General features: G+C 42.0%; 1 protein-coding gene across 1 annotated transcript in view; it reads right to left on the bottom strand.

The window, feature by feature from the left end:
• PKHD1 (PKHD1 ciliary IPT domain containing fibrocystin/polyductin) overlaps positions 1-26,055 on the bottom strand; it is a 270,667-nt gene that overhangs the window by 142,782 nt on the left and 101,830 nt on the right. Inside the window, exons 36-40 of the mRNA XM_067294855.1 lie at positions 24,690-24,902; positions 6,223-6,430; positions 4,765-4,922; positions 2,980-3,174; positions 2,106-2,246 (exon numbers count right to left, since the gene is read on the bottom strand). Coding sequence (XP_067150956.1) covers positions 2,106-2,246; positions 2,980-3,174; positions 4,765-4,922; positions 6,223-6,430; positions 24,690-24,902 — 915 coding nt within the window. The remainder of the gene's footprint in view (positions 1-2,105; positions 2,247-2,979; positions 3,175-4,764; positions 4,923-6,222; positions 6,431-24,689; positions 24,903-26,055) is intronic.

Genomic DNA, 26,055 nt, shown 5'->3' with positions numbered 1-26,055 from the left:
AGATTTATGGAGGAAATGAATAAAGGGGATATTAGAAAGCACCTTTTACAGCTGGAGAAAAGAGATTCAGTGTGAGGAAGTGGCTTACCTATGGACACACAGGCATGCTTCTCGCAATGCTAGGATTCAACGTATTATCCCTTGTGTCTCCATCTATTGCCCCACTTATGTGTGAGAAGAATTCCAAACAGACTTTAAAACACCTGGTGCAACTCTGCACCAAGATGTTTTTCCCCCACACCCTAAGCAATGAAGCATGAGAAGAAAAAGGAAAACATCCACTGACCTAGTGATCACAATTCAGTAGTGGTGTCCCCCAGATCTAGTTACAGAACTGAATTAGAAAATGAAAAAAGATCATTTTAATCTCCACCCTAAAGAAATGTGCCACCCAGCAGCAAAAACGGGCCAGCCCTTCAGAGAAGAGAAGCCCAGACAAGGGACAGGCTCCGATTAGCCATGGTGTATGTCCCCACTCTGACGTTGTGCGTGCAGAGCACAAAGCAGGTCATCTCTGTTTGGCCCACACCTGTTGCGAATAAAATCTATTTAATTGCTCTTACTGAACTTAAATGATTACCTTCAACTACAGAGGCTCCAGTTCTGTCCCAGATACAAATCCCTTTCCCAGTCATGACTACACCAAATATAAGTCAAGTGGAAATAGGCTTACAGGGAAACATGCATCTTTTGGGTTTGGGAAGAGGAGTAATTGTTTTTAGCCTTCCCCACAATCTTTTCAGACTTTCTGCATTTTTGGAACAAAATCCATTTAGGAAATATTTCCTTTCCAGACTGTATTTACTACAAACAATGTGACTATAAGAGCATAAGCAGGGTCCTAAAACAGTCTTTTCCACAGTCATATAGGTTTGAGAGGAGGCATAAAAAGTCTTGGCTTCCAAGATGAGACCTTGTGTGTGAATTAATTTTTAAGCCCAGAGCGACTTTTTATGACTGTCTTGCAAACCCCCTGAAAATAAGGGTTTTAGATGAAATCACTGAGGGAGTCTAAATCTGGAGCCACAAACAGCCAGCTATAATAAATATGCCTTCACAGGTAACAAAATGATATATAAATTCATCTATCAGACCCTCTGGAGCTGCTGACAGTGAAGCCATTAAAGACATCTTGGGGATAAGGTGTATTCAGGCTGAAACCTCAGAGGAAACATTCAGCTCAGCCCAGGGTCCGTTAAGTCAGAAACATGTCCTAGCACGAGAGAGCAAAGGTGTCCTGGGAGGATGGAGATCTTGTTCTGCTTCCTCACTGCCACAAGGGCTCCATGTGTCACCTTGGGCAAGACGTTGTATCTCTCTGGGCCTCCTCTCTTCATCTGCAAGATGTGTACAGTCACTCCCCTTTTATAGGTCCCCTCTGTTTAAATTGTAATCTATCACATCTTATTATGTTTCTATACAGGACCTAGCATAGGGCCTCTCTGTGTGTGTTGAACTGCAGGATCAGGGCTGAAGGCTTTTTTTTTTTTTTTTTTTAATCTTAAAATTGGTCATTTTCATCCCATCTCTGATGGAAAACAAAAACCAAGCAATATCTTTAGGTATTCAGGCAATGAGAGATCCCAGCAGAAGACGCTGCAAGTCAGTCTCCTGATGGTTAGTTAGGAGAAATATTTTGTTGTTTAACATTTTTGTTGCTCCAAGCTCCAATTTATTTAAGTGTTAAATCCTCTGCTTAACTTTTAACATATGCTTTCACTCCATTATCCACAATGTCAAATGACTAAAGTTAAAGGTAAGTATGTTCTTAAATGCCTCACTGAACTGGAGTCTTAAACATTACTTAATGGTGCTCTTCTAAAGACAGATAAATCAATTCCTTAAAAAAAGGGGGAACTAAATCAAGTGAAGACTGACCAGAAGAAACAAACAGTGTATGGACAAATGGAAATAGTTCCTAAGTGTTGCATGAGGAAGCCTGGGAGCTTTATTCCAGAATCACTAATACTAGAAAATGTGGAAGACGTGATTTAAGCCATCAGGGTGCACCTACTATTCTTTCCTCCAGAGAGACATTTTCATGCAAACAGCAATCAGCATATTTTGCTGTACATGGTGGACAGATATCTTCCTGCTTCACTTACCCAGTAGAAGCCCATGGCCTGAAATGTTACAGAAAACATTACTGTCCACTGTAAGGTTTGAGATCCCAGTCAGACGGAGTCCTTGACTGAAGGAGTCCAAAATGCAGCAGCCACGTATGTAAGAATCTGGAAAGAAATGAGTAGTGTGAGCAAAAAGCAAACTGCATTTTGAAGTTTGGGACAATTTCACATTAGCTCCTCACTCGCTGATTCTGTGCAATTCATTTATTCTGTTCCCATGAGATTGCTTGGTTCCAGCTGCCGATTCTTACTCATCTTTGCAGATCTTTGTCAACAGTTGGACATTGGCAAAGGGGAAGGTATAGGTGTGGGTTAGTCAGAGGAAAAAGTCCCATCCAGTATCCTTAGAACATTAGTCTGTCCCACCTAACCTTCTCCAGTCACCACCCCTCCTCAGAGCCCTCGCTGCCTCTTCCATAGAGGTGAGTTTTGCACTTACTAATGACAAAGTCAGAACAAGTTAATGAGTTCCTTAACTTTCAGGTGACAGAAGTAAATTTTGGTATATGCTGCCAAATAGCCCTTAGCCAGCTCTGGGCTCTCTCACAATAATTTAGTACTTCATTTCCAGAGCTAGAAGTAACAAACTAACTTAAGAAGGGTGGCATAAAAATGAAATATTGTGTTAGCAAAAAGCCAGACAGAGATATAAAGGAACTTAAGAGAGTTAAAGCACTTCTTCAAGTTTCACTTGGGTTTAGACTCCACTGAGGATTTCTTATTCTTACCAACCCAATTTTTCAGTGGTGCCCTGAATCTAGAGCAGGCTGCCGAGAAGGTCTGCCCCAGCTTTGGGCAGGAGGAGGTAGACATATGAGATCATTTGGGCCCAGCTCCAGCGCAGCCATCTCACCTGCCATCTGTGCATTGCCAGCAATGGTCAGGGCGCTGCGGTACTGCTGAAATGCTTGGCCAATGTGCCGGAATTGGACCCCTTCCACCCAGAGGTGACTCTCCTCTCCCTGGAAGGCCTCCACAACTACGATGGCCCCCAGATCCTGAGATCCCAGCTTCCTCTCACTTCTCTGGTACAGACACCCAGAGCCACCTGGAATACAACCCAGAGAGAGCTGTCAGCGTTACTTCTCCATAAAGACCATGGTATCTGCAAAGGCCCCCAAACCGCGTCACAAGAGCTGCCACACTGAGCTAGTTCCTCTCATCCACTATTACCATTTCCAGCAGCGATCATAAACTCATGCCTAAAGACAGATAGCCACAGGCAAGCGTATTTGATACTGCCTCTGAGTACCCTCACAGTTTCTTCCCTAAGAGTCAGCTGGACTTTTTTAGAGCAACATATATTAAAATCAGCAGGAAGCCATAGTAGTTTCATGCTTTGGAAAGTTGCTTGTGTTCAATTTTAAATAGACCAATGCATGGGCAAGATGGATTTGACATTGATTTACCTTGGGTGAGGTTCTTGAAAAGGTGATTGGGCATGGATTTACTGAACTAAGCTGAAATGAGAACATTTTGAAAATACCCTACAAACTCTAGCTTTTCCTACTGCCACTGCAGACGGGTAAGAAACCATTACTACCGACAATTTGAAGACAGGGAGAGTAAATCATAGGGCTGTGCTTAGGATATTTTGGCACAAGGAAATTCAGACTACAAATGTGCAGCTTTGGCCTGTTCTTTGGATGTACTGAGAGAACTTCAAACCCTAACATTGACTGTTAGTCTCAATAACACTCATTTTTCTTTTAAAGAAAGTAAATTAACAACAAAAATACTGCCCACTCATCATCTGGTGACTTCTCTGAGAAATACTCCTATACTTTAATGCAAATAAAAACCTCAAACAGTTAGTTCATTTCAGAGACTATATTTATGAGTTCCACACAAAATGGACTATAAATTCATGGGTAATATAAGCATCTGGCTGCTGGATATCAAATGAAGTCTTGTGTCACAGTCTTAAAGCCCAAGGCATTTTATTTTTAAAGGAAACCATAATACCTGGGTAGCCAGAATGCCTAACTCTCCTCAAATTATAATCACTGCATCTGATTCCACTTTCTCATCAGCTGGTGTAAATCAGGAATCCCTCCACCAGACTTCATGGTGGAAGGATAAAGGTAAAACCAAAGAAGAACTGAGATGTCTTTTATTTTTTCATCAGTGTTACTGAATGCTACAAGAAGCCATCACCTGGCTTTGTTTGTTGGGATCCCTAAACACTAAACAACATCTCAATATTTTACTCTCAAGAGTACAAAAAGTATCAGGCTGTTTCGTTTTTCTTTCTTCTTAAAGTGACTAAATAGTAAATACAATTAAAAATTTAATACAATATGTACACTGAAACATGTTTTCAGAAGACACTTTCTTTTCTACACCCTTAGGCTCATGCAAAACTAAAGGGTCTGTCCCAAGATGGCTTGAAACAATGTGAAAATAATACATCTGAGATATTACAAGGAAATTCAGTTCAGCTCCTGAGACTTCGTGCTTCAATGTCAAACAATGTCTGGAAAGATAAATTTGCTTTCCTGGTGCTGTTACGTTTCAAAGTTATCCTATTAAGAAATATTTCTAATACACAGCGACACTATAATGCAATTTTAATGGAGCAATAATGTCTTTATTCATTTCCTCCTCAATACGTTTCTGTCAGAAAAGACCTCCTCACCTCCTGAAACACCTGCTTTTGCACACTGTCTGAGGTGGGACATCCTCTCCCTCGTGACGTTTCCTTGAACTACAACTCTTCTGCTAATCAGTGCCACCACAGCACTCAAAGGCAGGCCTTGGCCATTCACCCATTCCTCTCCAACATTGTGAGAATACCTAGGAAAGGACACACAGACAAAAAAAAAAAAAAAGGGCAAGAAAGCATCTGCACCTGACAGATGGCAGGAACTCTCAGCTTAGGTATGACCTCAACCACCTGAATTCAGAGCTGCTTCCAAAATGACCCATGATATTTTGGGGAAGTTGCAGGGGGTCTGAGTGTCTCTGTTAGCTTCGAGCTCCTGAGGTGGCTGGGGATGGGAAGAGACCGGCTGAGAAGTTTTCCAATTAGTTCAGCATGAGCAGTTCCAGCACAAAGCTTGAATTTATCTGTTTTCCCAGCAAGCCTAAAATTCACATCTGGTTCTCAGAATACCCCGGCAGGTTACACAAATCTTCTGACAAATACGGACAAGTTCTGAGGGAACCTAGGGCACAATGTGCGCTTTCTGTCTTTGAGTTTTAGACAGTTGTATCCTGGAGCCAGGCCTCTTCTTACCTTCTACAGTGGCATACCCAATATGTCTGTGTTTGTGAGCCAGATATATTTGTCCCTGGCTGCAGTTTGTTTTCATCTTTTTGCCTCACCAGCTCACAAAACCTCCTCATATTATGTATGTTTTCACCATAATATTTCAATATTTGAATTTCCTTCATCTTCCCGCAACATGTTTCAGCGAAAAATGTCAGTATTTTCTTCCTCAAGCAAAAAATATTTCTGTCTGAAAATGATACTATTGTTCTTCATTGGCACTGTAGTTAGGCTGCCTTCTCTCCAGACTTCCCAAACATTGCAACACTGGGGCTCCTGGTTATGGTAATAAGAGGTATAGTTTGACCAAGATCTTAATGCACAGGAGATAATGAGAACATGAGGCAGCCAAACTACTGCTCACTGGAAGCAGGGAAGCAATGTTTCCAAATTGAAGTAATTCACTTTGAGTGTTTTGTTAATCAACCCCAAAAAATCAATCAGAATGGAAGAAAAGGTTTTTTTTTACAGGAATCAAACACTTTTTGTGAAAAAAATGTGCTTAGTCAAGAAAATAACCATGCAGGAAAATTGTTAGTTAGCCCTATGCTAAAGCCACCAGACTGTGCTGGCCATTAGTGTTTTCTGCCTCAAAGGTTTCCAAGTTCATGGTTAGGATATGGGATGTAAACATAGAGGTATTCAGAATTGAACATCCACTGGTTTTAGGGGAAGTAAGGAAACTAAATATCTCTGAGCACCTTTGTTAAAGGAATTTCTATAGTCATTCCTTCTCACAGGGAACTGCAAATCCTAACCTTCACCCAAAGGTTCGACTGGTTTAGCTCTCTGCTATGGAAATCCCCTTGGCCCCTGAAAGGGTACCTGAGCGGTGACGTAAGGTAGAGTTCAGTGTTGTTCACAGATTCAATAATGGCCATTTCCTCTTGCTGCGGTGCATCGCCAAGGCCCGTCCCTCCCACGATGATTTCATCGCCGGGTTGCCAGTCAACAGGTTCCTGTAGCACTAATCGGGTGTCATTAACATGAGCTGATGATTTCAAGTGTGTGAAAGCTACTTTTGGCATCCAGCCTAAAAAAATAAAAAGACATTTTAAAAAAAAAAGCACATCAATCAACATAAAAAACAAACAAGATCTACATGATTAGAAAATACTGCCTCACTTGGACCTTCCCACGGTCATTCATTTCTTGCTGATACTGGGTAGGAGAGACGGAATTAATGCTACAAAAGAGGATTTGTGCACATCTGCTTGGACAAGAAATGCAACGCCTTCCAAGCAACATCTTTGTCTCATACCTGTTGATTTTTATTGGTCCCAAAGAGCTTAAAAAAGACAGGCTGGAAAGAAGTTTGCTCAAAAGGCTGTGGAAGATGAGGTTCAGTTTCAATCCACCCAACTGACTTCCCTCTGTGAGAAACACCCTCTCCATAAGCACCCTCTACAACTAGCAGAGAAAACCGCTCTCTGCAGGGACCATCATTCTCCACTGAGAGGAAAAGGCACTTGCAATCATCAGACTCCCCAGTCAAGTATCCAAAATGAGGTGGGATAAATCTAGGCCTACAAGTAACTTGCATTCTTAAAATTCCCTTTTCTATCAGTAACATTTCAATAACATAGGGAAAGACAAATATCACCAGTTTCAAATATTTTCAAGACCGACTACAGATTGCTCAGCTAGGAAAATGAGATCATTTTAACACCGTCTCAAGTGGAGGACCCAAAAAGAGGGATCATTTCCTAAAATCTTGGCTTAAGTGGCCTGCCTGTTCATGCAACCCAACCAATGGGCTGCAAAGTCAAACACAAGACTAAAACAGTTAGTGTGTGACCTACTTTCAAACAGTTGACCAGGAAAAAAAAAAAAATATATATATATATAAAATATATATATATATATATATATATATATAAAAAAAAACCCTGAAATGAATACAGAGATAATTCAGGACAAAAATGAGCTTAGCAAGCACACTCATCAGTTTAGCACAATGTTATCAGATATCAGACATGTATGGTGCAGACTGGACATCTGATTGGGTCAGCAAGAGATTATGTGAGGATAGAAACAGGATTCTGCAGATGCCTAGAAGGGCATCTCAACTTGTTTCCAGAGCTGGGTATACAGACACCTGCACGGAAAAAGCTTCTTCCATGGGTGATGTTTCTCAAGGAGTCTCAGGTGCAGCTGAATAGAGAAAGGAAAATCTGGAGGTCCCAAGAAAGTTTATGATAATACCTAGCAAAAAACAGTTGGACTTCATTTCTTTTCAAATAAAAGGCTTCTTAGTTGTTGAAAGTGATTTCTCAGCTCTGAAGAGTATTTTGTCACTTCTATAAAATCTTAAAAATTGTTCAACATATTATTTTAAAAAGTCATTTGTGAGGCGGTTAAAAAAAACTCATGTGCAAATTTTTCATTTTTTCCTCATCAATATTCCTTTTAAAATTAATGCAAGGAGAAATACCAAAAATCCAATATCTTTTTTTTTAATAAAGTAAAAGTTTCATTTCAAAAGAATTCAGTTCAGCATTTTTCATCCAAAAGCTGAAATAGCATCATATAAAGTTTTAAGTATTGTAACTTTGGGGATTTTTTCCAGAAAAATTGAATCTCAGCAAGCACTGCTGAAACATATTCTTGAGGAGGCCTTAGTCTGGCTGCCTCAGATAGATCTGAAAATACATTTTCACCTTTTAGGTTCAGTTGTGGTGAAGGCCACGTTACATCCCTGGGGATGGGGATGGGTTACATGTTTAGCAAGCAGTGTGAATACACGGTTCACCATGCTCTGCTCTTCTTGAAGTCCTGCCAGCTTGGACTGTGAGGGAGTTAGGCGCACCATTAGTAAGACTACAGCATTGTCCAGTGGGTTGTAGTCGGTAGGAAAGTCCCCAGGGTATTGTCCATCCTCAGCATTCCAATGCTGCCCATGAGCAGTGAACAGAAGAAAGGGCCTGTCAAAGCTATCTGTGAACACATGTTGGTGATGGACAACGGTGGCACTCAGCAGAGAGGACAGGAAGTTTTTAAAGTGCCCAGAACTAAGTCATGACCTGCTTTCCCCTTTTCCAGAAGCACAAGGTGAAGAGGAGCCTCCTGCACCTGCAGCCTTATCCCGCACTGGAAGGCAATATGAACAGTTGCAGTTCCCAAATCCCCTCCTCTTCAGTGGACACATGACCAAGTCTGCATGCAGTAAGCCCCAGTGATGAAGCATCTTGCAAATTCCCCCTCCCTTCTTCACATAATGAAGTTTGCTTTAGCTCTGTATGCTTCCTTTTCCCTAGCAGGCTTTGGAACAGATAGGTCCAGTGAGATCCAACACACTAAGCCCCATCAGGGGAAAGCATGTGCCTTACACATCCTCCTTCAGTATATTTCTCCTTCACTCCTTTGTAATAGATCATAATTTACCTTTAGCCCACAGCAAGTTACTGTCCTCCCTGGCTGTACTATAGAAAAGTAATAATAGCAGAAATCACTGAAGGTAGAGGTTGCATCCAATAAATCATTTTCAAATTATTTTAAGCAAGCTTCTCTCCCCATCTCCTGTTTTGTTTTCTGGGTACTTATAGCCCAGTGTCCCAGTTCTTCCCTCCTTAACGCAGGAATAAATAAGGAGTAGCACCTACGAGTCAATGAATTCCCACCAGAATGAAAGAAGGAAGAATCTAGCCTTTATAGCTGGTCATCTAGAAGCATTTTTTCGCTGGAATAATCCTTTATACCAACATACCAAGAACATGGGAGGAATGGACTCAGGACCTTGGCCAACTTTATTGTCAGCACCCTACAACTTTGGTGGCACACAGGGAATGCAAGTTTCCAAAAATCAAAGAGTAACACATTTTGGTCCCTCTGCACAAAGAGCAGGGTCTTCTGAATCTCCCTCTTCAATGATCTCAGCAAGCTCGAAAAAAATCTCTTGATATCTACCTATGCACATTCTTCTACTAGCAGAGCTCATTGTCATTATTCATTTACCCACTTTTATTGAGTGAACCTTGTGAATTTTTAGTACTCACATAAAAGCAAACGACTGACAGCAGCCAACTGCATGTTGAACAGTATACAATCTTCCTCCAGTGCTAGCCCTTAGCTAGTAGCAATTCTTGTATGTGTGTGTGTGTGTGTGCGTGTGTGTGCACTCATGTCCAGACACACAACTGCCTCCCATTATGTATATATCACATGCTTGCTACAGCAACCATTATAAAAATACTGCTAGATAACAACTCTTGTCTGTAAGAGGTGTAAATCACAGTTCTGCATTCAAAACATGCTCGAATTGAAATAGCTTAGGATTTTTTTTTTTCCATGTCCAAGCTCAGAAATAAACATTTTTATGGAAAACCCTCCCAAGTTTTCTTCTTCTAAAAGAAGTGTATCCAAGGTGTACAAACTCCTCTCTTTTGTTTTGGGCTTTGGGGTTTTTTTTGACTTTTTATGGTGCTCTCCCCGCTCTCTGTCTCCCATTCCCTGTTTTTTTCCCACATTTTTTTCCTGGTGATTGATTTGGACTGTAGTATTTCTTTGTATGTGTAAGATCTTCTACTTCCAACTTCCAATACTTTATAGAATATTTTTATTAGAACAAAAACAGAAAAGATATAGCAGATTCCTCTTTCCTTGATTCCTTTTATATTCCCCCACACAACCAAGCCTGCAGATCAGATTTTCCTCTACCATAAGCAACATGGTGCCACTGAGTGATTCATAGGGTTTGGTCAGTGATACCTTTCTGGCCAATTCACCCAGGAAAGGACCAGGGATCTCCAGAGAGAAAAGCAGGAAGGACCCCAAACTGGAAGGAAAAACTGAGACTTTCTTGCTGTAGCTATAACATATTGTTAGCAAATTTACTGTTGTTAACCCTAAAAAACAAGTTTTCTTTTCAGAACATGTATAACCTTGCTATCTATTTCCTGCATGAGTCCAGCCATAGGAAAACATGCAGCCCCCATGTTCTCCAACTTCTGCATCCAACAAGTTTAAACAAAAACAGCTTGAAAAAGAGCAAAAGACCCACTAAGCCCCTTAGTCACTGCCAGCACTGGTGTCTGTAGTTGACTTGACTTAGTTTGGAAACTATGGGTGGGTTTCAGGTGCCTAAAAATGCCATTTTTAGATGTCAGATTGGCCTCTAACTGCTCTTACAGAAAGACACGTGTCTGACATATCCCATGTCTAAACTACCAGGTCTATATAGATACCTCGGATACCCTAGTGTGTCTGAAATAGCACTTTATAGTAACACTTATGTAACTAAATCAGACCCTAACTATGCTTGATACCTACTGATTTTCTCTCTTCTTAGCCAAAAGCCAGGCAAAAAGTTTCATCTTCTGGTCTCTGGGATTTTCCGCAATGGGTCTTCAGTAACACACCAGTGTAAACACTTTGAATGCATCTAGCAATTTAGGAATCTGCTCAAGTCCAAATAGTGACTATGGGTCTGTTACATCAGGACATCTTCTAATTTAGCCCTGGTGGGAGCAGGATTGTCCAGTTCTGCATCTGGTCCCCCATACCTTACACAACTCCTTAAACTTGCAAGGACCTTGAAAACACACAGCAGTCACTAAGTCACTGCAGACAGCCAGAACAAATTGCTCCTGCTCCTTGAAGAAATTTCTAGTCTCCTGCTCACCTCCTAGTGGTGGGCTGACTGGCTAGGATACATTATTTTCATAGGTATCCTTACACCCAACTTTAAAATGTGGAGATGAAATATGCTGATGAAAATCACAGGAGGGAATAGTCTCCAGCAGGGAGACAACCCTTGTTTCCCAAATGCCTTTTAAAGAACCAAAGGGGCTCTCTACAAAGATCACGAATGGGCAAAGGGAGTTCCGTGGAGATGATGTTCCTTGTCCCTGCAGTCAGTCTGCAGGGCCACCCTGTAGGAGGCCAGAGCCCTCCTTCATGTTTCCCTTTCAGAACAAACCCTACTTCAGATAAAACCTACAGGGTTCAGAAAATAACCTTCAGTGACTGGGGCTGGGCTGTGCAACAGGTAAATAAATGACTTGTTTGAGAGTAGAAGGTTTAAAAGACCAATAGCTACAGTATATTTAAATTATTTCTTCCCCCAAAAAGTACTGCAAGCAGAAACACTCAGAAGTGCTGAAAAATAGATGAATCTGTATAACTCCTTAATTATTGAACTCATTTTTAATAATTAACTGAGCTCAGATTGGAAAAACACATCCTGAGATCTAAAGCAGAAATGCCTTCATGTTAAAAGGGACAGGACAGACCCTTCAGACTCAAAATGCAATTGCAAGCAAAGCAGGAATGGAACATTTTACTAAGTGACTTGACAGGAACATACTTAAATACTGAACAGAGCAGAATTGATTTATCAAATGGCAACCCAGAAATAAGTATGACTTGAAAGCAGATTCCAAAGTGAATTAATCGCAGACCAGAGCATAAGGAACAGCTTGGCCGCAGGACTGGCTCAGCACCAATATTTCTGGTTTTGGCAAGTCACCTCACTGCATCAAAATTTCTTTCCTCCACCTACATGTAAGGAATAAATCCATTTTACCTCCCTGCTTCATTAGGAAGGGCCAGATCCTGTGAGTACTAATGATACTCATTTATTGATACTCAACACCAGCTTATGAATGAGCCCTGTAGGAAGCATGATGCAAACATGAAGTCTAGTATTTCATGAATAAGGTAGTTCTGATGTGCATAAAGTCATTCTCTTTCCTGTGTCAACTACAGAGGAAGAAAAACAATATTAATTCATTGTCTTACAGCCCCCACCTCAAAACATTTTATAAATCCATGTAGGACACCACATGGCATCACCAACTGATTTCACCTCGTCCTAAGTGATTAATCCAGACAGGAGGAATTGACCTTTACAGAAATGTCTCAGATTTACATCCAAACTCAACAAGCTCAGCAAGATATGCCAGGGCATACTTGTTTCTAGGCTTACAAATAAATCTGTCTACAATAGGTAAAGTGGTTAAGTACTCACTTAACATTTGAATGGTCCAGATGAGTGAGGTACATGTTTAACTGGCCTGCTGAATTTGGCATACTCTAAAACACTAAAGTAACCATGTTTAACACAAAATTTCCAAAGCAGTGTGATGAATCTGATGCTGTTCTAATCCAAGCAAGGAGATTGCCCCCAAAGTGACTCAGAAGCACGTCAGTCAGCCAGAGCTCTGCACACCCAGATCACCAGCTGCATCTGACCTCTCATTTATAACTCTGAGCACATGCCTCGTCTTTCTGCCAGTCTCTCAGCACGCCAGAACAGAAAGGGGGAGAGAGAGAGAGGGAAAAAGCAAATGGTATTGATCTCAGCTGAGAAAGACCATTCCAGATCACACTTCTCATCCCAGTAGGAAATATTGCTTCAAACAAAGCAACTCCTTCAACATCTCCGCTTGTCAGATAGGGGGAGTTAGGAAGTGTTAATTTTTACCCATTCTTTATTCATTTATGAAAAGAACCACCTCTTGCCCAGTCCCTTAAAATGCCTTCCAACTCCTGCCAGCAGTTAAAAGAAACTTGGATCGACACTGATCAGTAAAGTAGGTGCAGGGTTTGCCGTCTGTGATTTATATTGAAGTAAGGCCTAAAGGTACCACCTGAGCTAGGTACTCTCTACATGCACACAACAAGAGCCACACTTATTGGGAGTCACTCCCCTGGGTTACAGGAACTTCAAATCAACCCTTCCACAGCACTCATTGCCTTGAGGAGCCCACAGCTCTGAGTTTCCCTTCCTACAAACATAGCTGAAGCCTCCACAGGACAAAGCTATTAATCAACTTGTACCCAAAGGAAGGTGGGGAGGAGACACAGAATGGCTAAGTAACTTATCTGGGGTTACACAGGTATTGGGCATAAAGGTGGGAAGTGACTTTCCTCTAGCTAGCACAGTTTCTTAAGCATGAAGCCTCCCATTCCAGTTAGAAATAATCAAACACATTTAAAAATCAGCACTTCGACTCTTGTTAGCATTTTCACTTACTACTCACTGTTCATATGGTAGCTCCAGAAGCAGGTGACTAAACTGCCTTTATAGGAATGCTTTGCATCATTGTACAAAAAGGGGAAATTGAGCCAGTTCAAAGAGTGAAAGAGCAAAACAGCTATCTTGCTCAAGTCCGAGCAGCAGATCAAGACCAGAGAAGGAGATCAGGGTTCCCCAAGGCACTCCCAGATCTCTGCCAGGAAACCATGAGATGTTGTTACTGCAGTTATATTGTGTCTTCTTTTTCAGTTTCTCATAGGTTCTACCCTTTAACTCACCTGCTCTCTTTCGAAAAAGTGATTCCAGTCTTTAATCAACAGATTAAACCCCATGGCCTTGCAAGGTTGTCATTCCTCTTTAAGCCTGTTCCCTTCCTCCTTTCTCTGTCTCCATTTGATGCCACATCTCCAAGCCTACTTCACTTTCTCCTCTTGCACCTTCAGGATACGTGGGGCATGGGCAGAGAAAACTGGCTGGTTGCTCTCCAGTTAATTCATGAAGATCTGTGGGCTTGAACAGTCAACCTTAGACAGAGTGATCTTTTCAGACCGTTTTGCCCAAACTTTCAATTCTTTCCCCCAGAGACTGGGCCCCCATCTCTCTTTCAGTGCTTCCGGGTCATCCTCTCAGGTTCTACTGCATAGTTCCCACCTCACTGCCCGCCCACTTCTAAGCTTTCCTTCAATTTGGTGATTTCAGTCCATGGTTTTCCTCCTGGGGAATGCTCCTTTGGACTCTGGACTCCTCCTTGCCTTCCACTTCAGCCAGGGCTGCTGGTACCTCTTCTTCCTTCCAGCCAAGCTATATTTTGAGTGCTGTGTTCAAAGTATAAAGTTCAGTCATCTGGTTATATACATCTCAGTGGAGTCTCCTTCATGTTTCTTCCCATGAGGTTTTTTTCAATTTACACCTCTGCTTTTCCCCTTTGTCTCCAACTCTCTTCCCAACCTTCAGGCTGTCTTGAGGTCAGTTTTGAATAAAACACATCCTCCCCTCTCCCAAGCATTTGCAGTCACCACCTTCTCACACGTCTGCTCTAAAAGTCAATGCAGTGGTGACACATTTAGATACAGTCTTTTTATCTTATTCTTCAATGCAGCTTCTTCCCTAAGGATGTGGTGTGGTGCTGTTGCTTCTTCCAGCATTTTTAGAGTTACTGGCCTTAATTTTTCAACATTTTTTTTTTTCATCCGAACATGTTACTTTAAGACATGGCTGTCCTTCCCTGGCATATATTCAACACAGACACTCTTCTATGTCTGATTTGACCTTTTGCAGTCTGCATCCACAGACTTCTTCATGTTCTTACTCCAGTGGCAACCTGAAGGAGTTTGAACCTCCAGACATCACTTCTTAATAATTTCCCTAATCACCAGTTGATTATTGAAGGAACTCCTGCCTTTCACACATTTGTGTTCAGTTAGAAGAATCCTACTTTAAATTTCTGTCATGCTCCAGAGATCTAAGGAGAATTTAGGTGACTAGATCACAAAGAGCTTAGATGAAAAGTAGATTCTTCTGTCCTGAAAACAAGGCTCTTTGGAGCATGCGCGTCACATAACTTTAGACACCCAGGGAACTTTCAAACCAAGCTTGACAGCAACCAGCTTGTTAGGCACATCCAGAGTTAGGCAGAGCTGGAGAGTCTGGGTTATGCGCTAGGGTGTTGGTAGAAACTAGACTTTAGTTCTGCATTAAACAGGTTCTAGGAAGACTGGTTCTGGCCCTAAGCCTTCCATGGGACTATTGGCCTTTCTCCCAAAAGCTGTTTAATTGTTTCAAACAATCTTCCTCTTGTGGACATAAGGAATGGGATAGCAGGCTTTGAACTCTTCTTCTCTGACTCCACAGGGACAGTATCCTGTTGCATCTTGTCTTCACTCCTATTTACCACAAATTAATTAATTTGGGTTAAGAACACACAGTTTGTTTGTAGTGTTGACAAACTATAAAACTATTGCACCTTTTAATAGTTTATTGGGGCTTTAAAGTTGAGGTAATGAGATCCCTTTATACCACAGAAAGAATTTACAAGAACTGCAAGGCTGAGACATACAATCTACTTCCTGTGACAATACAGTGTATACGGCAGATAATCTGTCAGTCTGTTGCAGCTACAGTTTAAATCTTTAGAGTAAATTAAAATAAGATCTTTCAATTCATATGAAGAAAGAGAAAAAACAGAACAAGAACAGAAAAGAACAAAGAAAAAAAAACAGTTGATATTACCCCAATAAACAAAAGAATGTTGCCAGAGACAGTTAAAAAGGTAATTCAATGGATTATTAGCTATGATTAAAAAGAAAAGAAAAAGCACAGTATAGTCTCCTGTTATAAAAGGCAACACAATTTACTGCAGCATTTCAGCCATCAGACTGCCTAAGGAATCCAACTTACTCCTCACTGTCATAATCCTTTATTGCTCACTTTTCCCCATCCAAATTGCACTGCCCAGTCAAACTAAGCTTGGCCTTTCCTAAAATTTCCGGTTGTCAAAATAACAAATGGCAATAGAACCATTAGAAATGGGTGCCTGAGAAATGAGATAGGGGTTTTCACCTTTTTAGATCCAGGATGCAGACTTGCTGGTGCTGCTGCTGCTTCACAGGTTAATAAAACAAACCATAAAAATAAAAACGCAAAAACTTCCTTAAGTTAAAAGGAACAGAACAGTCTGAAAATCTTCTCCAGAAAGCCTCCCAGGTCAGGATAGCATTCAGTTGTGCTGTTATATCCCTCTAAGGTTAAATGGATCTTAAAGTCCCTGATCCTTAAGCTAAAGACATGGAGAAATTGTCATAAACTTGGACCTGATGAAGATTTTTTTTTTTAATGTTCCTGCTGCCTCATCTCTAATAGTGACTAGTCAAGTCACCAGCCCAAAAAAGGGAAAGGAATCAGAAAATAAAGAACGAAAGCCACTTCCCTCCATTTTCTTATATGTTTAAAAAGAGAGACGTGATCAGCGAGCCCTCAGCACTCACTGACACGTTCACTAAAACACTCTGCACAGTGATGTTTCCAACCCACTTTTGCTCCCTGTTAATTCCAGTCCTCAGTCTATTCCCTAGGCATTTGCACAAAGTTTCTAGCTTGTTTTGCAGTGAAAGAAGTCTGGTTTTTTTCCTGCTATACAACTGCTAAAGACAGGGATCGTCTCGGCTCGGAAAGTGGGAGAGCTCCTTCCTCCCCCATATAGTCCTGCAGGCCAAATTGCTGTGTGTGGGCAGCTCCTGGGGAAATGCAGACAGCTTTTCTGCTACTTCCCTGCCACTGCCAGTGCAGAAAGCTTCTCGTTCATGTCCTGAGGTAAAATAGGAGGTCTTTTCTTGTTTATAACTGCTCATTAACCCTTAGGAGTCTCAGAAGTTTATCAATTTTGTGACTGTTGCACAAGCAAACCTGCAGCAGCCTCAGTGCTGCACGCTCAGGATCAGACTAGGTACCTTACACTGGATTTTGGCACAAATTTTTGGCTCAAACTGTAGGTCATCTCATGTCCCCAGTGTGTGGATACAAACCCGGCATCAAGCACAAGCTTTGTGCAAGCAATGGGGCAGGCTGGGCAAGGAAACTGGGACCTACACTGTCCCTCACGCGAACCTGAGTAGATCCCTCTGCCCCAAACCATCACATATCGTCATCCTCATGGCACTATCCTGTGCTTGGCTCTGGGCAGAGAAACACCTGCGTGAGAAGCTCCAACGCGACGTACCACAAGGGCAGGGGGTTTGGGACGCAGCTCCGGGCTTAGGCTGCCACTGCAGCATGAGGACCTACCACCTTACCCAACAGGTATTGCCGTCCGAGCAACGTGAGTGCGCAGAGCTTCGTCAGGGCTCAGCTTTTTAATATCAGCTTTTAAGCTGTTGTGATGCCCACCCATCTACGGCCCAATGTAGACACAGCTTTAGCATCTCTCCAGCTTACTCCTCTTCTGTAAAATAGGGATAATGCTTCCCCTGATGTAAGTGGTTTCTGCAGGATGAAATCCAAGTCTACAGCTAGCCAGAAGATGTGATTTCACTCTGAATTTACATGAAAGACAAACCTTCAATGTTTTCCACAAAACAAAAATTCCTCAAAAAACCTTCAGTTCAACTCAATTCAGATCAATTCAGTTCAATTCAATTCAATTCAATCTAATTCAATTTTTGAACCATTAAAACTTTTGTTTTTCCTTTATCCTAATGTCACTTTGGGGGTTTAGGGGTTTTGATTTTCTTTCTGTAAAAACATTGCATTTCACTAATGTTGATATGTTGTTATGAAACAGATGGTATATGAAAATTAATACCATGAAAGCCCAAATGAAGCATTATGATAGAATTAAACACCTTTGCCTTCTCCCAGTGGGAGGAGGGAAAAAGAAACAAAAAACAGATATTATCAAAATGAGAGGACAAATTGAATCATTTTGATTTTCTAAAACAGGAAATATCCTTGGGATTGAGCTATTTCTGCTGAATGTTTTGTGAAACTACATTTTTCAGTTTAAAGCTGTTCTGCCTAAATATTTTTGAACAGCACCCTCAGGTAAGCGAGGAGTATCTTACTGAGGATAGGAAGGTCTATGTGATTAAACAGATCTATAGAATCTCTTGTTGTTGCTCTTTCCCACTACAAATTACCATTAAAAAGTACATTTCCTATGTGCTCTCCCAGAGGTTCAAGCATTTCCAAACAGTTCCTTTAATCCGAGTTTACGCAGCTATTTTATTAAGTGAAATCGCTTCAGAAAGGACAGGGAAAGATTTCTCAGCTCTTTGCATAAATGAATGAGCCAGTCTGACACACACACACAAAAAAACATGCTACGTGCTCAAAAACATCTCACACCCAAAGGTGCCAAGGAGGAAAACCTCTTTAAACTGACACCAGGAGCAAACGGCTTCGAACACGGCAGCTAACTACTGTACGCTCTCGTCGAGAGCTGCACACAGCTGTTAACATTTTGCGTTATTGCCAGTCAATCTACCGCGTGGCTGCCGAACGAGACGGGGAACGTCTGCCTGCAGGAATGGGGATGCGGGGCGGCGCGGTCGTTTCAATGCTGAGACGGGCTCGCTGCATCCCCAGCACGCGGTGGAAGAGAATTAGCCACACGGGCCCCGTCGCTGTCAAGGGAGCAGGGGAGAAGTCAGGCAAAGGAAACCGTTTTGGGGAGAAGCAGACGTGAAGATGAGCCCGAACGGAGAGCCCTGCCTGGCTCAGCCCGGAGCGCTGTGGCGGCTCGGATCCGCGCCCGGGCTCCTCCGCTTCGCAGACTTTGCAAACTTTCTCCCTTCCTCCCTCGGGGGGGAGAAATTCATGCTGAAATTGTTGTTGCTCGTTTCTCTTCCTCCACCCCATTTCCTAGTTGTAGCTGGAGCCAGAATGGGAAGGCATATTTCAATGTTATATTCAAAGTTTAAGGGAGGCAATTACTTCACTACAGAGAAAACCTTCACACTTGTAGCAATCCACAGGCTCATTACTTGTCCTTTTTCTGCTGTCAAGAAACGCAACCTGATATATGAGAGATATTCAGTGCACATCTCTCAATCCCCTTTACATCACATGCAAATCACGCTGTTTTCCTGTTTTCCTCATTAAGATCTGCACCAAAATATGGGGCAACTGGTTTAAGTTTAAATCAAACACAATAGAATTAATCACCTTTGCCTTCCGCCAGCGGAGGGGAAAGAAAACTGACATTATCAGAACGAGAGGACAAAGTGAATCATCTTGACTTTCTTCAATAGGAAATACCCTTGAGATTGAGCTAGTCCTGCTGAAGGTTTTCACTTTTGTGAAACTACATTTTTCAGCTTAAAGCTGTTCCACCTAAATATTTTTGAACAGCACCCTCAAGTAAGCAAGGAGTAGCTCACTGAGGATGGGAAGGGCTATATGATTAAACAGGTCTATAGAAACTCTTGTCGTTGCTCTTTACCACTACAATACACCATAAAAAAAGTAAATTCCCTATGTGCTGTCCTGCAGAAGTTTCTATTAGAAAGAATGGAAAATTATGAAAGACATAGCAGCTTCCCCTGAATCCAGCTTTATATGATCCTTTTTTCCCCATCTTCTAGCGATTTCAGATCTAATCTTCATCTCATATTTGTGAATAAGAAACACACAGTGAAGGAACAAGTAATTTTACGTTAGTTGCTCCATGGGAAGTGCCTAAGTGCAGTTTCTTATCCCCAGTGAATGAGAGGGGGTTCAAGGCAGCTTAGCTCTCTGTTCAGGAGCCATCTGTCTTAACGCATCATGTTAAAGGCAAGATTTTGAAAGAAGAAGAAGGCAAAAAAGCCTCCTGCAACCACCACACAAAATAACTAGCATCTAACAAAAACTAACCGATGGAAGTGACCCCAGAAAGTGAAACGGAGTTGAACTCATGGTGTTACAGGGTGAGCAAATCAATGATTTCAATTAGTGGGAAATAATATTTGTATTGGATATACGAACATTTCAATAAGGTAAAAGAGCACATCTTATCCATAGCAGATCTCTGCACCCTATCTAGAAACCTTCTGCTATGGATTTTCTTTTCCCCAGGAAGCTTTTCTTTTTAAAATGTGAGTAAAGCAGAACAAATTCTCTCATGCTGTCTGTGATCTCAATCTCAAACTCAGCACAGATACATAACACTGCCTAATGAAGGAAAAACAAGGAGCATTTGATTAAATGTTTGATCTCTTGAGGAATGTGCAGGCTCTGTGGGGTACAGTGCACCGCTCACAAACGTTTTGTGTTTCATTATTGATTAAAAGTGATTAAAATGAATAATTGGTTCAATTGATTAAAAATATTTTCTTCTGAGCCAACCCCAAAAATGTATTAGATCGCTTTAGTTTCAGGGAAGCTTGGGATTTAGTAAATGCAGGATTGCCTGTATAACGTCATCTTCCACCATCAGGATCCACTCACAAGTATTGCAAGTGCAGGGGCAGAACATGCTTCGCAGCAGAGCTATCCCTGACTTCAGGGGACTGAAACGATCACCGCGCCCTCTGTTTTAATTATACTGATTATAAATAGGTATGGCATTAAACCAAAACTCTCAGGATATTGTATTTCTTTACCCCACATCTTTCAGAGCCAGGACAAAGTGAATGTAATGTGTTTTTAAATCTGAAGTGCAGCATCTTCCATTCATATGTTATTAGTCAAAATGCAGGGAATGGGTTCACATGCTCATGCCATGGTATCATCAGAGCATTGGTACTGACAAGGTTTCAACTGAATACATAGCAAAAGTGCCAGTCTTTGGCATGAGGGACAGGCTGCTTCAACGAAACCAAGCGGAATAATGACCACATGGTTACAAGACTGATGAAAAATGGAACAGAATGGAAAAGGCCTTTAATATTTTTCCATCTGTGTTAATGAGAGTGTTGGGATGATGAAATCTGGCTGTGAATACCTGCCCCAAAAAGGGTAGGTGGCCTCCAGCGACTCCACTTAGGCAGCTCCTGCACCCGGCCCCTTCTCCCCACCTTGGCGTGAGCGAAACGCCGAGCCTTCGCTCCGCATCCGCAGGGCGCCTCCGATTCAATTTCCCTGGAAAGGACAAAGGCGCAAGAACGGCCAAGGCCACCACGCTAAACTTCTCTCCAGAAACTTGTCAGGAGAGTTTCTCGGGGAATAAAGGGTGAACGGAGCTGGAGACAGTGATAAATTTCCCTTCTGCGCAATCAATAAAATTCTCTCAGTCCTGCTCAGGCCCCTACTGCGGATGCAAGGGCCATAATTACATTGTCAAAAATTCGAGTTGCCCCGGCTGACTGAAACCCCCTTTAAAACTGACGTGTGATTGACAGGCAGTTTATGGGTGGCACGCTCTGACTGGCAGGGGAGTTGGCTAAAGCCAAAGGCAACAGTGAAATTTCCCAGTCTGCTACAACCACGGGAGCAAAGGACTGCCACTCATGAGGGAATTGTGGGAAATCCTTAGTCATATTAACATATCAAAGTGAGGAGCTGACAGCACTTACTAAACAATCTGAACTCAACCATAGCTGCGGAACATTCCCCAAACTTCCCAGTCTGAAAGAGAAAAGAAATTAAAATGCGCTCAATCCTGTCTTCACCAAGACAGCTAAGAATTTGAAAGCATGCTTATTTAATGATTTTGATCTGTGATAACGTGTGTGTCTGTGTATGTATATGTATGTATATATATATAAAAATATATATGAAAGAGACTGACATGCTCAACAATTTGTTCTATACCACAGACCAGACTGGCACTAAATTGGAACCAGAACAACATATTTCTGTTTGATGCGAGCAATATGAATCCAGCAAAAGAACACACTCCTTCCGGTCTTATTTTCTAGAGGGCTTCTACTGCTTCAATGCTAAATTGTGGATTACATGGTTTGAATGAATCTTAATTGCAGCCATGCACGGGGACTGTATGTTGTGCTGAGCTTAAAAGTGACTTCACAGCAAGTCTGGGTTTCTTGCACGGGTGATAAGAAATTGAAGCCGAGAGATGTCTCCATTAATGTACCAATCCACCTATGGCTTCATATTTCGCCATTTAGCTGATGTCTTGAAACCTTTGAGCTCCTCACTTCTGGATACACCAGGACTATAAAAGGTGTTTGGAAATGGTAAGTCCCAACCCGTAACAACACCGTTCTCACAGACTTTTGCCAAATCCTTTCTGACTTTACACAGAGGGTACTTGCTTCAAACAAGCTGGGTTTGCAGCAGGTCAGACAATATCAATGAAAGCTTGAGTTTATTAGGTTTGGCCACTGGATTTCCACCTTACTGAAACACTGACCTCACCTTCTCGCTTTCTTCAGGAAAGAGATATCACTGGAAATTACGGCCCTGAATAAAATGTAAAGAATATCAGCAAGAAATTTCTTGAGGGTATTAACATGGACCCCCAGGTTTACTTCCCTCTATCGCATTTCCAGGGTAACCCTATGAAGGTTATTTCTGCCTTGTTTTTGTGTAATTTCATGGGTTGTCTACAAGGACTGAGGCAGCAAGCCCAGCACTAATGACAAAGGCTCAGAAAGGAAATGAGAAGCACCACAGCACGCCTGGATACAAGGAGATGCTATTGCATTTTCCCACATTGCTAAAAAAACAAAACACCAGGAGGAAGTCAAGGCTTTTGCTCTAAAGTGCTGACAGTTTAAGGAAAAAATCCTAACTTCTTTACAGCAGTGAAACTAGGAATGGAGGGATCTTTAACATAGCGGGAGCAGACGCAGAAAGAGAAATAGTGAAAGCTGATATCAGAAAAATTCAAATCAGACATTTTAACACTTTTCATAAAAAAGTAATAAAATAAATATGTGGTTGATTAACCAAATTAATCCTTTGGAACAAGCTTCTAAAGAAAATGCTGGCTTCTGTGTCCCCTGATGTCTCCAAACCAAGATCAAGCTTTTCTGCAAGGCATGCTTTAATCTAATGTGAATTACTGAACTCAGGGCTGGGATAACTGTGTGAAACTCAATGGCTAGTAACGACCAGTCAATTCAGCCTCAATGATCTGATAGTATCTTCTTCACGGAGCCCCTCTAGGAAATGGGATAGAAATACTCTGCCTTTCTACAAAGCCAGTTTATTGAAATTATCAAAGACGCTTGCAAGCACTAAATAATTTAGCCTCACTGCATCTTGACAAAGAGACCGAGAACACGTCACTTGGTTTTCAGCACGTGCCCGGGAGTAGAATAGCACCTTCCTCCACCGCAAAGAGCACCTTCCGCAGCCTCCACCGACCTCCCTCCTGCTTCAGCAAAGCATCTGTTCGTGGATGCCTCTCCAACAACCGACCTCACCTGACCTCGCGGCGCATGTGTGAGATGACAGGATTACCGCACAGCACTACAGCTTGCGCGCTCAGATTGGACCCCTTGGTGTCTTACATTGTTTTTGACCGAGAGCCATACATGTCAGTAACGTTCAGATAGTAACATTTCTGCCTGTAGGCCAGCAGCTTGTAAGTTCAAGCCCTGCTGGAGGGTACAAACGCCTATCAACATGAAGGTTGACATGCAAGAACATAGAGGAGGGAGATGAGGGATTCAGATATGAGTTGGCTTTTCTTTCCTCCTTCTAAGACACATATTGCATTTAGAAAAAGCACATTAGTAAGAGCTTAACGCGAGTGCCTTTTACTCGTATTCTGATTCATGTTGAGCTTGTGCTTGGATTCCACATCCAATCTTCTGCAACAAGAAATGGCCAATTTATACCTCTATTTCACAGCCATCCACAAAGCTCCATATACAGAGTCCTCTGCCCCATAAAGTAGGGTGAAACTTGCATTCATCTGCAAACCCATAGCCAATTTCTCTCCTTTTTTTCCCTTGTCTCTTCCACACTCGAGGAACACACAGCTCTGGTGCTGCAGGGCTTCCTTTGAGAGAAAAACCTGGTGGTTAGAGCAGAGGACTGGGCATCTCGGCCTGAAATTACTGGCATTGCCGCAGTCTTTCTGCATAGCCCTGGGCTTGTCACTTATGGCCAGGACGTGTGCTGAGCAGGTGTGTCTGTGCGGACCGCCAGGAAATCAGAGAGATGTCAGCTGTGCTGCTAACGCTAGAGAGGGACTGCTGGCACAGGGGACGCCAGCTCAGCATGGAGAGATGGAGGAGAAAGGGAAAACACACTGCCAGGAGCACTTTGCTGCTCCTTTGAAGTAGCACCCACACTCCAGCTGGCACAAGCTGCTGACTGCAGCACTGGCCTGGTCATGGGACCTATGTGACAGACCAGCCTCTCTTGGAAACACTAGGAGCCATCCACCTCTCCAAACAATTTAGCTGGCTGGGAGGAAACTTGCAAATTGTTATAGGGAGAAACGAGGGCAAAAGGATACCCCCTTTCAGCAGAAGAGCAAACCCACATGATACACAACAGAGATCCAAAGTCCAGTTTCCAGAGGATGAAGACTTTCATTTGTGGCATACACAAACCCAGTCATCCTCTAGGTAATTAAATGAATGCCAAGGTTTCATAACTACTGGATACTATCTAGGTTCTTCTTAGAGATCAGATTTTCAAAATGACTCAGCTCCCAGTTTAGGAGCTCTTATGGGGGCACAGCATTGAGCTTCGGTGCTTAAGATACTGTGACAATAGGAGTCTGACTGTGAATGTAAAAATACGAGAATTCTGGTCTTCTGGTCCAAAGACTAATGTCAACATATACTTAGCTATTTTTAGAAAAGCAAATCTATGGCCAAAATTTTACTTTTTTCTCTGAACAGTTCTGTTTTTATTTTTAGTTTTTACATTTTTTAATTGTGCTTTGCTTTTAAAGAGAAGGAAAAAAGGTACTCACCATGCATGGAAAGGGTCCCATTCCTCACTGCCAGGAACTTGATCCCATATGGAAATACTGGTGGAGAATGGAGGCTTCCGTACAGGTAGATGTGTGCTTTGTGATGGAAAGGGGCCTTGGAGGATCCCACACGGAGTTCTCCTCCATCAGATATCAGGATGTAATGAGCATGCAGTTCTACAGGTCCTGGACCAGTAAATACAAGTTTACCACCTAAAGACAACAGAAAAGCAAAATGCAACTGTTTGTTTGATCTCACAGCCAGTCATCTCATGGTCAAAGGAGCTTAAGAGCTAGGTGAAACAAATGGTCTTGCAAAGAAGTTACGGGATTAAGGGTAAAACCGTATTGTTTCCTGCAGAATCCAAGCTTGCCCTGTAGATTTACCAGCTTTTAATAGCATGCTCCTTTTCACAAGAAAGACCTTATTAACTCAGCTTATTTTTCAGCTCTACCACAGACAGTTTTTCTAGACTTGAACAAGATCATTCAGCCTGGGCAGACATCTAACTGTCTCCAATTCTAGTGTAAGGGAGCTGTGTTTCAAAAATCCCAGTCTTAACCTATTCACTCTCTAACTGTTAGAAAGGGATACTACTACTACTTACTTTGTATGCCTAACTTTTCAGGTTATAAACCATTTGTGACATGGAGAAGGGAAGGGAGAAGAGCTCTGGAACATAGGAACTGGCAACTTGTTTAGATCAGTGGTTGATTTAATCCTGCATACTGCTTCCAACTGCTGTTCAAAACCAGATGCTTGAAAATACAATACAAGAAAGTTTTCCCTGTTAGCTGCATGTGAGATGATCTCCCCATCCCATGAAAGCCTCGTTTTAATCCTTAATTAGAGGTTAGCTTTGCCCCAAAGCACAAGGTTTCATCTCCCTGCCAGCACTTTCCTTCTACCATCTATTAGTGCATAACCAGATAGGTTTTGTTAATAATAGAGATCTGATTCTTCTCCAAATCCTTCTAATACTTAGTCTCAATGACTTCTTGAAGCAATGAATTCTGTGGTCTAACTGCATAGTGTATAAAAAAAGGCATTCCCATCCTTTGGTTTTGACTCAGTCTCTGTCAAATGCCGCCTTTGTTCTTGCCTGGTGTAAGCCAGCAATCCCATTCTATCATCTCAGGATGGTTCACTCCTTTATCTCTTTACATATTTTCCCTTTTCTCTCCTATGAAGGAAACTGTCACTGTCTTCATAGTGTATTTTCACAGAGTGGATTGTCGGACATCCAATCATTCTGAATTTGGGAAATGCCTTCCTAGGTCAAGCCATGCTTCCCCAGAGCTAGCCAGGAAACACAGGTAACCTCAGAAGTCCTTACAAAGGGATAGTCACCCTCCCAGCATTCCT

Source organism: Apteryx mantelli, chromosome 3 (assembly GCF_036417845.1).
Source record: "Apteryx mantelli isolate bAptMan1 chromosome 3, bAptMan1.hap1, whole genome shotgun sequence".
In the NCBI taxonomy this organism is placed as follows: domain Eukaryota; kingdom Metazoa; phylum Chordata; class Aves; order Apterygiformes; family Apterygidae; genus Apteryx; species Apteryx mantelli.
This window is presented reverse-complemented; position numbering and strand designations above follow the sequence as displayed.